Below are 13896 nucleotides of genomic sequence, written 5' to 3' on the forward strand. Positions count from 1 at the left end.
GTCAGCAATAATAAAAAGTCATAAAATCAACTCTTCTCTAGCATATTTAAGTTTTGGACATCTGAGCTTTTCCCAGTTTCTATTTCAGAAGAATATCTTGGGGACACTGAATAACTTAGGATATTGGGTGACATCATGTGTAAACATGTATAATCATTCTTCTAATTTGAGGACATGAGTAAAACTCCATTTCCTCCCTCCTTTCTTTTCCTACACTAAGTATATGTCCTTGAATACCACCCTTATGTCTCCTGTTTGCTACTTTTAGCATTCTCTGGATCACATTTATAACCTTTTTTTTCACTGAAGAAGCTCCCTGGGATAGACCTTTCAGTTTAAGCCAACTGAGGAAAAACACTTAGGGTGGACCACCATAAGGAGCTTCTCTGAAAGGGTGTCTGGGAAAGTAGTTGGGGAATGGCTTGAAGAGGAAGAGTCCTTACTTGAATTTAAAGGTTTCTCCCAGTTCCACTGCACTTCCAGGTGTAATTTCAAAGATCCCACTGAAAGGATAAGGATGGCCCCCATAGGCAAACTCTAGACAAGGAAGGAAGAAATCATGGGAGTAAAGCAAATCAAAAAAGGTACCTTAGAGACTAACACCACTAGCTTCCTCTTGGTCCATATCATCAGGACAGTAATCTCTACCTTTGCCTCGGGGACCTTTCTACTCTGTCTCTCTCCCCACTGGTCCCCCATTCTTCATAAATCTCCCAACCTGTCATCATAAGCCTCCTACTGACTATCTAAACATGAGCATTTCTTCATCAAAAGTATATTCAAGCTTATAAATTTGAATTCTACACACCAGAGCTCATTCTTCCCCCCCCCCCCTTTTAACAAATCACAAATAATCAATTTTTAAACATTTTCCCATGGACATTATACTTGGAGTTTTCTTGACAAAGATACTGGAGTGGTTTGCCATTTCCTTTACCAGTGTATACCCATTTTACAGGTGAGAAATTGAAGCAAATAGGGGATAACTTGCCCAGCTGTGTGACAGCTGGTAAGAGTTTGAAGCTGGATTTGAACTCAAATATTCCTGACTCCAGACTTAGTATTCTATACACTGCACTACCTAGATTCCTATAGTATAACTTTACTAAAAAATTATATTTCCTTGTTTGCAGAAGAAACTTTTATTTAAATGCAAAATAATAAAATTATATACTTAAATATTCAAATAATGTGACTAAATAATCTTGTAATATTCTACTAAAGAATTCTTAGTTTTTAAATCTTGGTATAGATTGGTAAAAATTGGTATAGATTTTAAATCTTGTTATAGCTAGCTACTCAAGAGTTTGAATTCTTGTGACTACCAAGACTTCTTTTTAATGAGATTTTTATTTCCATTCTATTCAAAGTACTATAATTTCTCAAAGAAAATGATATTGGATGTTGCTTTTTTGCAAGAGGATTATAACATCTGTAAAATGAAGGAGTTGGAGAGGTACTAAATGACCCCTACCACCTCTAAATCTGTGATCCTATAATCTGTCTAGAGGCTATAAGGAGCCTTCCCTTGGATCACTTTTCCAGAATGCAATGGTGGTTTGAGATACTGTACCATCTGCCTTGTAGTTCGGCATCATGAAAATTTCCCCATATTTGGAGACAACTGTCTCATTCTGACTAGGAGATGGCCTTGTATCTGACTTGAGCAGAGCCTTTAAAATGACCCCTTTCAAGACCTCCCTCATGCTACCTCCCCACATCCATCATTTCTCAGGTAAAAAAATACCTATTACTTCTTCTGGATCTTATCTTTTGCATTTCCCAGTTCCCTGTGTGTTTACTCACCAACTTTGTCATTCCATCTCCTCATAGAATTAGATCCAACAACCCACATGGAAAAGCCCCAAATTAAATCAGCACAGATCCCATCCACCCCCACCTCCACCCAGTTAACTATAAAGGAGGCTCTACCTCGGCCATAAATCTCGATGCCTGAATGGAACACACCAATGCCCAGAGTAGAAGTGTACTCATTGATCCAGTACTGCAGGGAGAAGAAAAGAACATTAGAAGGGCAATCACAATCCCAGAAAAGTCATAGTTCATGAATCCATTCCAGAAAAATCCAGTCCATAAATAATCAAAGTCATAAGTGGAATTCTAGGCAAAGGGCAAGCACCATATAGAGACAGATTAAAGTAACTGGAGTAACCTAAAATATTTAGAAATTATAGAATTCTTTGTGCTATTCATGAGTGAATAATCACTATATTAATATTATCTCACTTCAGAAGATAAATTATTTGTCAGTTAAAAGAAGGAGCACTAGATTAAGAGTTAGGAAATTTATCTCTTAATCCCAGTTCAGTCATTATCTAGATATGTGAATTTGGCCAAATCCTTTTACTTCCTAAATCCACATCTTATTGTTTTGTAAAATGAGGCAATATTAGAAGTCTCTTTCAACTCTTAAATTTTAAAACTTACCCTGTTATATAAATTGTTTTATTTAAAAAAAATATTCATTATTGATATTTACAAAGAAGAATAGAAAAAGAAAATTATATATGAAACTGTGAATCACCATTACATATAACTTCTTTTGTTAAAGTATATATTACATTTAATACAATAGTGCAATACTACCCTGATTATCAGTGTCTTCTGAACATCCTTATGTTCTGTTTAGAGTATTTTTCTTGTTTCATTGATGTTCTCTTTTCCTTTTTGCCTCACTTTAACAATTGCGTCCCAATTCTCCTCTCTCTCCCTGAAATACAAAGCCCTACTTTGTAACAAATAAGCATAACCAAGCAAGACAGATTCATACATTGGCCCTCTCTAAAAATATATGTCTCTATCTAAAACTGCTGCTCTACCAAGAGGTGGGAAGTATGATTCATTATCCTCCTTTATGAGGCATGTTCAAAGTTCTTGATTGTTTCCAAGTTATTTTCCGTTACATTATTGTAGTAATTAAATAAATTTTTTTCTTGGTTCTGCTCATTTCACTCTGCATTAGAAATCTTCCCAAGTTTCTCTGAATCCATCCTTTTTGTAAGTTCTTATGACACACTAATCTTTGTTACATTCATATACTATAATTTGTTGTCATTCCTCAATTAATGGGAATCCACTTTGTTTCTAGTTCTTTGCTAAAATGAAAATAGCTGTCATAAATATTTTTAATAATTGGTTCCTCTCTTTCTTTGATTACTTTAAGATATAGAGCTAATAGTGATATCTCTAGGTCAAAAGAGATGCAGAGTTTAGTAATTTTTTGTGTATAATTCCAAATTACCTTCCAGAATGGTTAAATCAATTCAAAACTCCATTAATGGTGCCTACATGTGTCTTTTCTTGAATATCTCCTCATATGCATGCTATTATTACTTTCCTTTTTTTGTCATCTTTGCCAAACCGATGGATTCAAGATGAAAACTGAGAGTTATTCCTATTTTAATTTCTGTTCATGTTAGTGATTTGGAGCATTTTTCTATAATTGTCTATAGGTCATCTATTTTCTTTTGAGAACAGATTTTTCATGTCTTTCAACCATTTATCTATTGAGCAATGGCTCTTTTTATATGTTTGTAGCAATTCCATATATATATATATATATATATATATATATATATATATACATTGCAAAGCAGATCTCTATCAAAGAAATTTGCTGCAAAGATTTTTGTTAGCTGTTTCTCTTCTCATTTTAATTACATTGATTCTTGCAAAATCCTTTCCATTTTATATAACTCGTGATAAAATAAATTATTTTATTTAAAAATATATATTCATTATGAACTTAACAAATATATTTTAGAGAACAGAAAAAGAGGGTTGCATATGAAACTGTAAATCATCATTACATATAACTTCTTTTGCTAAAGTATATAGTTCATTTAACACAATAGTGCCAATACCTCCCTGAGTATGAGTTCCTCCTTCTGAACATCCTTATGTTTTTTCTGGTATATTTTTCTTGTTTTATTGATGCTCTCTCCTTTCTTTCTTGCTTCAGTGTCACTATCCCAATAATCCCACCAGTTTTAGTAGGCATGATTGCCCAAAGCTTATTTTCAAAACAGCTGGCCACACTGGGGAACACAGCTTTTTTTAAGGAAGTAGCTCTCACTCCTTATAGGATTGAAGTATTTTACACATTAACAAACAAAAATTTTTTTTTTTAAAAACTCTATGAGGAAGAGAAGTTAAGATATGCTTCTAACTGAATATGCCACTCTAGGGAATTAAGGGAATAAGATCAATGAAAATAAGCCAACATTATATCCTTGCTGAGTATCTCTTCCATGCTATTGCTGAATAAACTTCTTTTGTTAAATGTTATATGATTTATAAATGTATCATTTTATTCTAATCCTTAGCCTAATACACCAGGTTCTGGTCCTAAATATTTGGAATAGTCTATAAATTTGATAGGAAATGATCTTATGACTGAAGTGGAAAAAGAGAGAAGCTTCAAGTGATTGGGATTATTTTTAGCCACATTTAGCAAGCCTTCTCTGTGCAATCAAGAAGAGATCTTCATCTTAACCTTGCCTTTTCAGAACTAGATAAATCAAACCACAAAATAAATAAGAAGTTAAGGAGATAAATATAATTTTAGAAAAATAGGTATGATAGACTTTTGGAGAAAATTGAATGAAGACAGAAGGGAATATACTTTTTTCTCGGTGGTACATGGAATCTACACAAAATTTGACCATGTATTAGGGCATTAAAAACCTCAAAATCAAATGCACGAAGTTAGAAATAGTAAGTGCATCTTTTCCAGATCATGATGCAATAAAAATTATGTGTAATAAAGGACCAGGGGAAAATAGACCCAAAATTAATTGGAAATTAAATAATCTAATCCTAAAGAATGAGAAACAACAAATCATAGACATAATTGATAAGTTCATCCAAGAGAATAACAAGAATGAGACAACATAGCAAAATTTATGGGATGCAGCCAAAGCAATTCTTAGGGGAAATTTTATATCTCTAGATGCTTACTTGAATAAAATAGAGAAAGAGAAGATCAATGAGTTGGACATGCAACTAAAAAAGCTAGAAAAAGAATAACTTAAAAACCTCCAATTAAATACCACATTTGAAATTCTGAAAATTAAAGGGGAGATTGAGAAGAGGTCTTCATTGACACAGTTGGATTAGCCCCCTAGGTTTTCAAGGAAGTTGACAGGGAGAATGAAGATATACTTTGGCATTCATTCCCTGCTTGTTGTTAATGACCCTAGGAAAACTGGATTGCTATCTTAAGGAAACCAAAAGCAAGCTGTCAGCAATTGGAAATGGATGTGAATGTGCTTTTGGTCTTTAAGAACTGTACCTTAGTCAGAGGAACAATTCATGAATTTCATAATAACACAAGTAAAAGTTGCAAAATTGATGGGAATAGAGAGCATTAAGTATAGTTTCTAATAAGATAGTCTCATTTTTAAAAGTGTGAAATAGTACTGCTGAAATCAGAGCTAATGGGGAAGATAACAGGAATGAGAGTGAGGAGAGAAAAAAAGAACCTTCCCCAATAGTAAGGAAATCTTAATTGCATCCTATCACTACCCATAAAGGAATTACTTCCAATTTGGGGGTAAGAGTGCATATGATCTTTGACTAACAAAAAATTGAGGAGCTATAAGATATATAGAAAGAGACAAGACTATGATGAATCATTAGAACAATGGTTGGTAAAGTCCAACTGGAGCTCCTCTCAGCTTCTAAATCTATTAATTTGGAGAATCTCACAGAGGATACATTTGCAAAGTCAGTTAGTGAACCCAGATGGGAACTAGATTCTGTCCATTTCCAGATGGCTAAGTTGGGGAGTTTCACGTACTTGCCTCTCAAAAAGTTCTCCACCGGGGTATTGTCAAGGGAGGATCTACAATTCCTAAAACAGATAGGTTTGATGGTCTGGGTATATAGTACCCTACCATAGCGCCTTAGATCCTAAAATTTATCAATGTCAGAAGCAGTCAGATGCACATGCACACACACACACACACACACACACACACACACATGCATATTAATTGTGTTAAATTTCAATATAGCACAGCAACTATCAACATAAAAAGGGACTTGGGATACTCTGGAGATACCAGAATAAAGTACACATCTCCATCCTAGATGGACAGAAGATGATGGTACTCTTTCCTGTAAGGAACTTTGGGTTAGCAGTCCCAAGTACAATATGCACTCTTAGGAGTCAGTAGCTATGAGTGTCGATAGCAACCTTTATGGACATTATTGGGCATTATGCCAAATGGAATGGAGTTGCCTAATCAATCCTATATAGTTGGCACCAAACACCAGGTCCTGAGAGATGTGAGAGCCATTTCTTCCCTAGTGAGGAAGATAAAAGAAGCTACAGTGTGTACTAGCACCTCTCCCCTTACAATAGTCCTTTGAGGACAACAAGAAAGATGGGTGATATTTAGTAACTGAGAATAAACTACAACATGCAGAATAGAATCATGTAATTTACTGTAAATATTCCAAACTTATATATGGTAAAAGAGGAAACCAGGCTCTGGGTAAGTAGCATGGGGTTATGCCTTTTTCTCTATTCCTGTGACTGAAAATAGCCACAAAGAGTTTGCATTCACATGTGAAAGAGTTAGGTATACCTTCACCATCTTTTGCAGCTCACTGAACTCTACCTGATAGAACCATGGTCTGGTGAGCAAAGACCTGAAGGAGATTTCACTCCCTGAAAACTTTGAGATCTACCACAACATTGATGGCATCATGTTGACCAAACTGGATAAGGACCTGATGACCAAAACTTCTAGATTGGAAAGTAGCCTATATAGGGCTACTTATATAAGGCTACAAAAGATAAGAGATCAGCCTAAAGAAAATAAAAAATGGGGGAATAGTGTGAATGGAGAGAATTCAAATTATTCCAGGCAGTGATCTGAACAAATTGCTGATGCTTACTTCACCACAAATCAATACAAAAGCGCAGAAACTAATGGAGTCTTTGTCTCTATTTGGGTACCCTGGTGATGCCAATTTACTGAGTCAGGACCCTTTCAAGTAGGGTCCTGAACAAACTACAACCCTGGAAAACCTAAAAACAGCCATCCAGCCATCTCTTATCCTTCATGACTCCCTGTTGCTGATGTTTTTGAATGTCTCTGTCCATAAGGAGCCTTTGGCAGTCACCAAGAAGTGATGGGTTTTATTGATCACTTCCAGAGAACAAATGCCCTATAGTGCTATTACCCTTTTGATCTGATTTTTCTTGCACAACATAACAAATCTCTTCCTCATATGCCACAGCTCAAATCTCACTCTATTCTCTCTACTCTCTGTGTGCTCTCTCTGTCTGTCTGTCTGTCTGTCTCCCTCTCTCTGTCTCTCTCTCTCTCTGTCTCTGTCTCTGTCTGTCTCCCTTTCTCTCTGTTCATCTCTCTTTGTCTCTCTCTCTCTCTCTGTCTCTTTCTCTGGGTCTCTTTCTGTGTGTCTCTCTCTGTCTGTCTCTCTCTCTCAGATTGGGTCCTAGAACTGTTGGACCTGGGTTTGCTAGAGTCAAACCTAAGCTACCACTGCCCAAGTGCTTCTTCCCTACCTCTAGAAATGTGGTTCCCTAAAAACTCTTTAGGCACTTGAACTGTTTAAGAAATCTCCCCCTCCCCTATCCTACAGTCTGAGGTTCCCCTCCCCTGAGGCCATGAGTTAAAAGAACAGATATAACTGCAGTGGGTCCCCTCTGGTATCTCTCCATGACTAGGTCAAGGAATCAAACAAGCATTTATTAAACACTTACTTTCCATAGAATTCTCTTTCTTCTCATTTCTGACTCCTGGCTTCCCTAGTCTCATTCAAATCCAAGCTAAATCTCACGTTCTTTCCTGAAGGAAAGAAGTCCTTATCCAATCCCAATGTTATTGCCTTCCTTCTATTGATTATCTCCAGTTTATGCTGTATATCTTGTTTGAATATAATTGTTTTTAATATGTCTTTCTGATCAGACTTGAAATCTTCAAAAGACGATTTTTCTTTCTTTGTATCCTCAGGGCTTAGCACAATGCCTGACATAAAGTAAGCAATTAATATGTATTTATTAACTGATTGCCAAACAGAGACTCCTAACTCCATCATTACATCTGATGCCAGGATCATTTGAACCAAGAAGGTTCACTGAGGCACAGATCCCAGAGAGGGGCAATCACCACACTCCAAAGACTAAACTTAGCTCTAAAAAGTCTTATTTCAGCTTTCTCTAGATCAAGAATTATTAGTCTTGAATTCACCCATAAAATAGAAGCAAATAATAGAATAGATTAGAAATGAGAAAAGGGAGAAAGGGATTTCCAGAGGAAAAAGTTCAAAAAGTCCTAATTTAGAGTAGAAGTTCTTATTATCCCGAGAAACTTTTACATGAAGCTGGGCATATAGGTATATAAAATAAGTAAACAAATCAAACATTTACTCATAATAAATCATAAATTTAGTTTTTGGAATATACATAATTTACCACTTATCAAAAATGAAAGCAAATTTGTATAGGTGTGTTTCTTTATTTTTACATAAAGAATTAAATCTTGACAGAATATTTTGATACCTTTTGTGTCAGGAGAATCTGTATTTTAATCCAACCTCAGACACTTACTAGCTGTGTGACCCTGGGCAAGTAACTTAACCTTGATTGCTCCCCCCCCCAAAAAAAAAAAAAAGATTTTATAAGAAAAAAAATTATAGGCCTAACCCAAAAACAGAAAAGAAGAGAAGTGGGGAAGAGGGGAGAGAAAAGGAGACGAGAGATGGGGATAGAGGGGAGCCAGGAAAACAGTCTAAGTCCACCAAATCATCCTTAATGTCCAGGAGAGTTCTTTGATCTTTTCAAAGATGTTGTCAGTGGGAATTCCCCATAGAAGGAGAAGCAATTAAAGCACCAGATCAAGACTCACCTTCCTGTAACCTCATCAGATTGATCAAAGAATTTTCCTAACCAACTCCTATAGACATATAATGCCTTAAGATTTATAAAACAAGCACTTTTCTCCTATAAGGTAGGATTGTATACATATTATTATTTCCATTTTTATGCACAAGGAAATTAAGCCTTAAGAGGTTAAATACTTTCCCCAGAATCATCCCTTTATTTTCTGAGTTTGCTCCTGGAGAGTATTTACAAGAAGGTGAAGCCCGAGGACTAACACAAGGGGTGACTTTTATAGGCTGAAGAGGAGAAAATGTTAAAAGCTACATGGGTACTTCACCAGACTTGGATTGGCAAGGGAGTCACAAGACAAATTCCACAGTTTAGGAAAGTGGATTGAGATAGCAGGAAAAGGGAGCAATGATTAATGCTGCCTGAATTAAGCTGACTAAGGTTCCTACAAATACTACAGATTCTCCAAGTTCAATTAAAAGTAGAAAAGCCTGTGTAATCAAGGGACAAATGTGGATGGGAGGAGTGGTGACAGATGCACCAGTTTCCCCACAGAGCTTCAAGGTGTTCACCTGCTCCATCACTGACCCAGAAGCAGGCTTTCCACAGGGGATCCTTGTAACAGAAGAGAAGCACGGGGGGAACCAAGGGGTCATGCCAGCTGGCAGATTCAGAAAACGGAAGGAGGTCCTAGGCATGGAGTCTGGCAACTACGCAGGTGTGGATCTAGGCTCACTCATGCCTCCCCGCAGAACATTGAAGCAAAGAAAGGCAAAAAAAGACTCAGGTGATAAGGGAGGGAGAGTGGCTCATCTTTCTATGGCCACATAACATTGAGGGCAGAAAGGGGAGAAATACTTAGTGGGCTTTGAGGATTCTCTTGAGGCTGAAAATGCTATGCAAAGGAAAGTAGAATTTGTTGTTGTTCAGTCATTTCCAACTTGTTGGGGTTTTCTTGGCAGAAATACTGAAGTCATGTGTCATTTCCTTCTCCAGTTCATTTTACAGATGAGAAAACTGAGGCAAACAGCCCAAGATCACACAGCTAGTAAGTGTCTGAAGCTGGATTTCCCTTCTGGACCGCAGTTTCCACATTTGCAAAATGAAAGATTGGAGTAGATGACTAATTAGGTTCTCTTCTAAATCCTATATCTCCTCTGAACTTGCCTAGTGGTGTCAAACTCAAAAAGAAATGGATCCCTGCACCATATATTGACTTAGACAACCATAACTTAACATTATCTATGCCACATTGCATTTTTACTTTTTTGCTAAATACTTCCCAATTATATTACAATTTGGTTGGCACTCTAGGATGACCAAATCCAGGTCAGATGAAGGCTGACAGCCCAACTATTGTCCGGTCCCTGTCCCACTTCCACCAGTCTAATGGATAAATACCCCAAATCAACCCAACCTAGTGATCTCCAAATGTTTTTGGAGTGATAACAAGCACAGAAGAGGCATGATGGGTGCATCTTGAGATCAGTGGGTAGAGCTAAGTATGGAGAGAAGGATGAAAGGAATAAAAGGAAACAGGAATAAAGAAAGTGAATAATAAACTTTGTTAATAAAATATATTTGGCATTCAGACAGCACATGTCAGTAAAGATCTTGACAAATGAATTCTGTCAACTTTAGAATAGATCTGGGAAGCCAGGTCTTACTAATGTAAAACAGAGAATGTAAAATGAGTCTGCTAGTAGTTTTATCTGAATTATTAAGATTTATTGGCTAAAATATGCTTTCTCTCTAGATTATAAAACAAACTTGCAGTGTCGTTATTTTTCAGACATTAGCAAAGGATTGTACTGAACTTCCTTTCCTCTTAAAAGACTGCAAAATGATGCAACTGACTTTTGAGATATAGCTGTCCTTTCTCTTTTCTAATCATATATGCATATACACATACAGACACATACATATATATATATACAAATATATAATAGTGCCTTATGCTACTATTCACACAGAAGTATAATATTGTGCATGTAGAATATATTGCTCTAATTAATTTATTCAACAAATATCTGTTAAGAACAGCTAAGTGTCACAGTAGATAAAGCACTGGAGCACAGGAAGACCTGAGTTCAAATTCAGCCTCAGACAGTCAACTAGCTGTGTAACCCCAGAAAAAAATTATTTCACTGCCTCAGTTTCCTTATTTGTAAAATGGGGATAATAATAACACCTGCCTTGGAGAATTGTTGTGAGGATAAAATGAAATAATGTGTTTATTAAGTACTTTACAAATCTTAAATTGCTAGATATTATTACTGGTTTTGTTGTTATGAATGGAAAGAGCTCTGGATTTGTACTTAGAGGAGCAGGTTTGACTCCGAATTCTGCTGTTTACTAAATAAATGGGCTATTTGCTATTTGCTAGACTATGAGAAAATCCCTTTATCTTTTTAAGACTCAGTGTCTTCCCAAGATTAGAAGGGAAGCAATAAACTGGGAAAATATTTTTACAGTCAAAGGTTCTGATAAAGGCCTCATTTCCAAAATATATAGAGAATTAACTCTAATTTATAAAAAATCAAGCCATTCTCCAATTGAAAAATGGTCAAAGGATATGAACAGACAATTCTCAGATGAAGAAATTGAAACTATTTCTTGTCATATGAAAAGATGCTCCAAGTCATTATTAATCAAAGAAATGCAAATTAAGACAACTCTAAGATACCACTACACACCTGTCAGATTGGCTAAGATGATAGGAAAAAATAATGATGATTGTGGAGGGGATGAGGGAAAACTGGGACATTGATGCATTGTTGGTGGAGCTGTGAATGAATTCAACCATTCTGGAGAGTAGTTTGGAACTATGCTCAAAAAGTTATCAAACTGTGCATACCCTTTGATCCAGCAGTGTTACTACTGGGCTTATATCCCAAAGAGATCATAAAGAAGGGATGCTCAAAAAGTTATCAAACTGTGCATACCCTTTGATCCAGCAGTGTTACTACTGGGCTTATATCCCAAAGAGATCATAAAGAAGGGAAAGGGACCAATAAATTGTGGTATATGAATATTATGGAATATTATTGTTCTGTAAGAAATGACCAACAGGATGATTTCAGAAAGGCCTGGAGAGACTTACACGAACTGATGCTGAGTGAAATGAGACTTCAACAACAATACTATATGATGACCAGTTCTGATGGACCTGGCCATCCTCAGCAATGAGATCAACCAAATCATTTCCAATGGAGCAGTAATGAACTGAACCACCTACGCCCAGTGAAAGATCTCTGGGTGATGACTAAAAACCATTACATTGAATTCCCAATCCCTATATTTATGCCCACCTGCATTTTTTATTTCCTCCACAGGCTAATTGTACAATATTTCAGAGTCTGATTCTTTTTGTACAGCAAAATAACGGTTTGGTCATGTATACTTATTGTGTATCTAATTTATATTTTAATATATTTAACATCTACTGGTCATCCTGCCATCTGGGGGAGGGGGTGGGGGGTAAGAGTTGAAAAATTGGAACAAGAGGTTTGGCAATTGTCAATGCTATAAAGTTACCCATACATATAACCTGTAAATAAAAGGCTATTAAATAATAATTAAAAAAAAAAGACTCAGTGTCTTCCTCTGTAAAATGAAAGAATCAATTAGATCTCTGTAGTCTGTTATAACTCTAAATCCTACTCCTATGGATGCTCCTGTGTGTGAGCAATCCTAACCTTATGAAGCTAGACTTGTCAACCTGCTCTTCGTAGCAATATTTCCATTGTTATCATTCCGTTCTCTGGGGTGGAGGGAGAAGATAGGGAGAGAATATCTGGATCTGTGATGCCATTGGTATAAGGAATTCCCCATATGAAAACTTGATCCATTGATTCAATCTATCCATGCAGATATCATCATTATAGCAGCTCTCTTCTCAGGGCAAAAAAAAAATCGAAAATTAAGGAGATGTCCATCAATTGAGAAATGGCTGAATAAATTGGTGTGTGGTTATGATGCAATATTATTGTTCTATGGGAAATGATGAGCAAGATGCTCTCAGAAAAACCTGGATAATAGCAATGTTGTGTGATGATCATTTGTGGAAGACTTTGCTATTCTCAGCAATACAATGATCTACAACTACTCTGAAGGATTTATGATGAAATTTGCTATCCATATCCAGAGAAAGATCTGATTGTTTCTGAATACAGATTGAAATATACTCTTTTTTAAAAAACTTTATTTTTCTTGAGAGTTTTTTTGGGGGGGAGATTTAAGTTTTCTTTCACAACATGATTTTTATGGAAATATTTTGCATAATTTCATATGTGCTTTTTTAAGGGGAGGGAGAAAATCTGAAACTCAAAGTTTTAAAAACAAACATAAGGACAGCTAGATGGCACAGTGGATAGAGCATTGGCCCTGGAGTCAGGAGGATCTGAGTTCAAATTTGGCCTCAGACACTTAATACTTCCTCTTTCAGGGTACAACCCTGGACAAGTCACTTAATCCCAATTGCCTTGCCAAAAAAACAAAAAAACAAAAACAAATGTAAAAAGCCATTTTAAATCTAAGTGGGGAAAAATAAAAATATTAAATAAAAAAGAAGAAGTCTGGTCCATTCTCTCTAACTTTGCAACTTGTCCCAAACAGCGAATATTTCTTAGTCATAAGAGGGAAGAAGGGGATTTCTAACCAATCATGTTGTCCCCCACACCTCAGTTCTACAACCAATCATATTGATTTTTACCATTCATGATGTCAAGTTCTTGTAACCAATCATAATTTGTTCTCTACCTACAAAATCTTGTTCTTTGTTCTGTAGCCCCATTCATTCAGGGCCTTAGCTTTGCTGAAGAAGCTGAGATCTTATTCATTGGTAAATTTACACTTTACTAATCAATAATGCTCAGAACTCTTGTGTCTCAGTTTACCTTATTTTGATTGAAACACAAATTTTACCAATTCTACTGCCAAAATGTGTATTATATCCATTCTCTTTTCTCTTTTCATAGAGCTCAATTCAAGCCATCTTCATTTATCAC

At 36.0% G+C, this 13896-nt stretch overlaps 1 protein-coding gene across 2 annotated transcripts in view; it reads right to left on the minus strand.

The window, feature by feature from the left end:
• The window catches only part of LOC105750359 (deubiquitinase DESI2-like), an 89525-nt gene that overhangs the window by 13362 nt on the left and 62267 nt on the right, over window positions 1–13896 (minus strand). For both annotated transcript variants that reach the window (XM_031952609.1, XM_031952610.1), the window contains exons 2-3: window positions 1933–2005; window positions 444–537 (exon numbers count right to left, since the gene is read on the minus strand). In XM_031952609.1, the coding sequence (XP_031808469.1) occupies window positions 444–537; window positions 1933–2005 (167 nt within the window). The remainder of the gene's footprint in view (window positions 1–443; window positions 538–1932; window positions 2006–13896) is intronic.

Source organism: Sarcophilus harrisii, chromosome 2, assembly GCF_902635505.1.
Source record: "Sarcophilus harrisii chromosome 2, mSarHar1.11, whole genome shotgun sequence".
Lineage (NCBI taxonomy): Eukaryota > Metazoa > Chordata > Mammalia > Dasyuromorphia > Dasyuridae > Sarcophilus > Sarcophilus harrisii.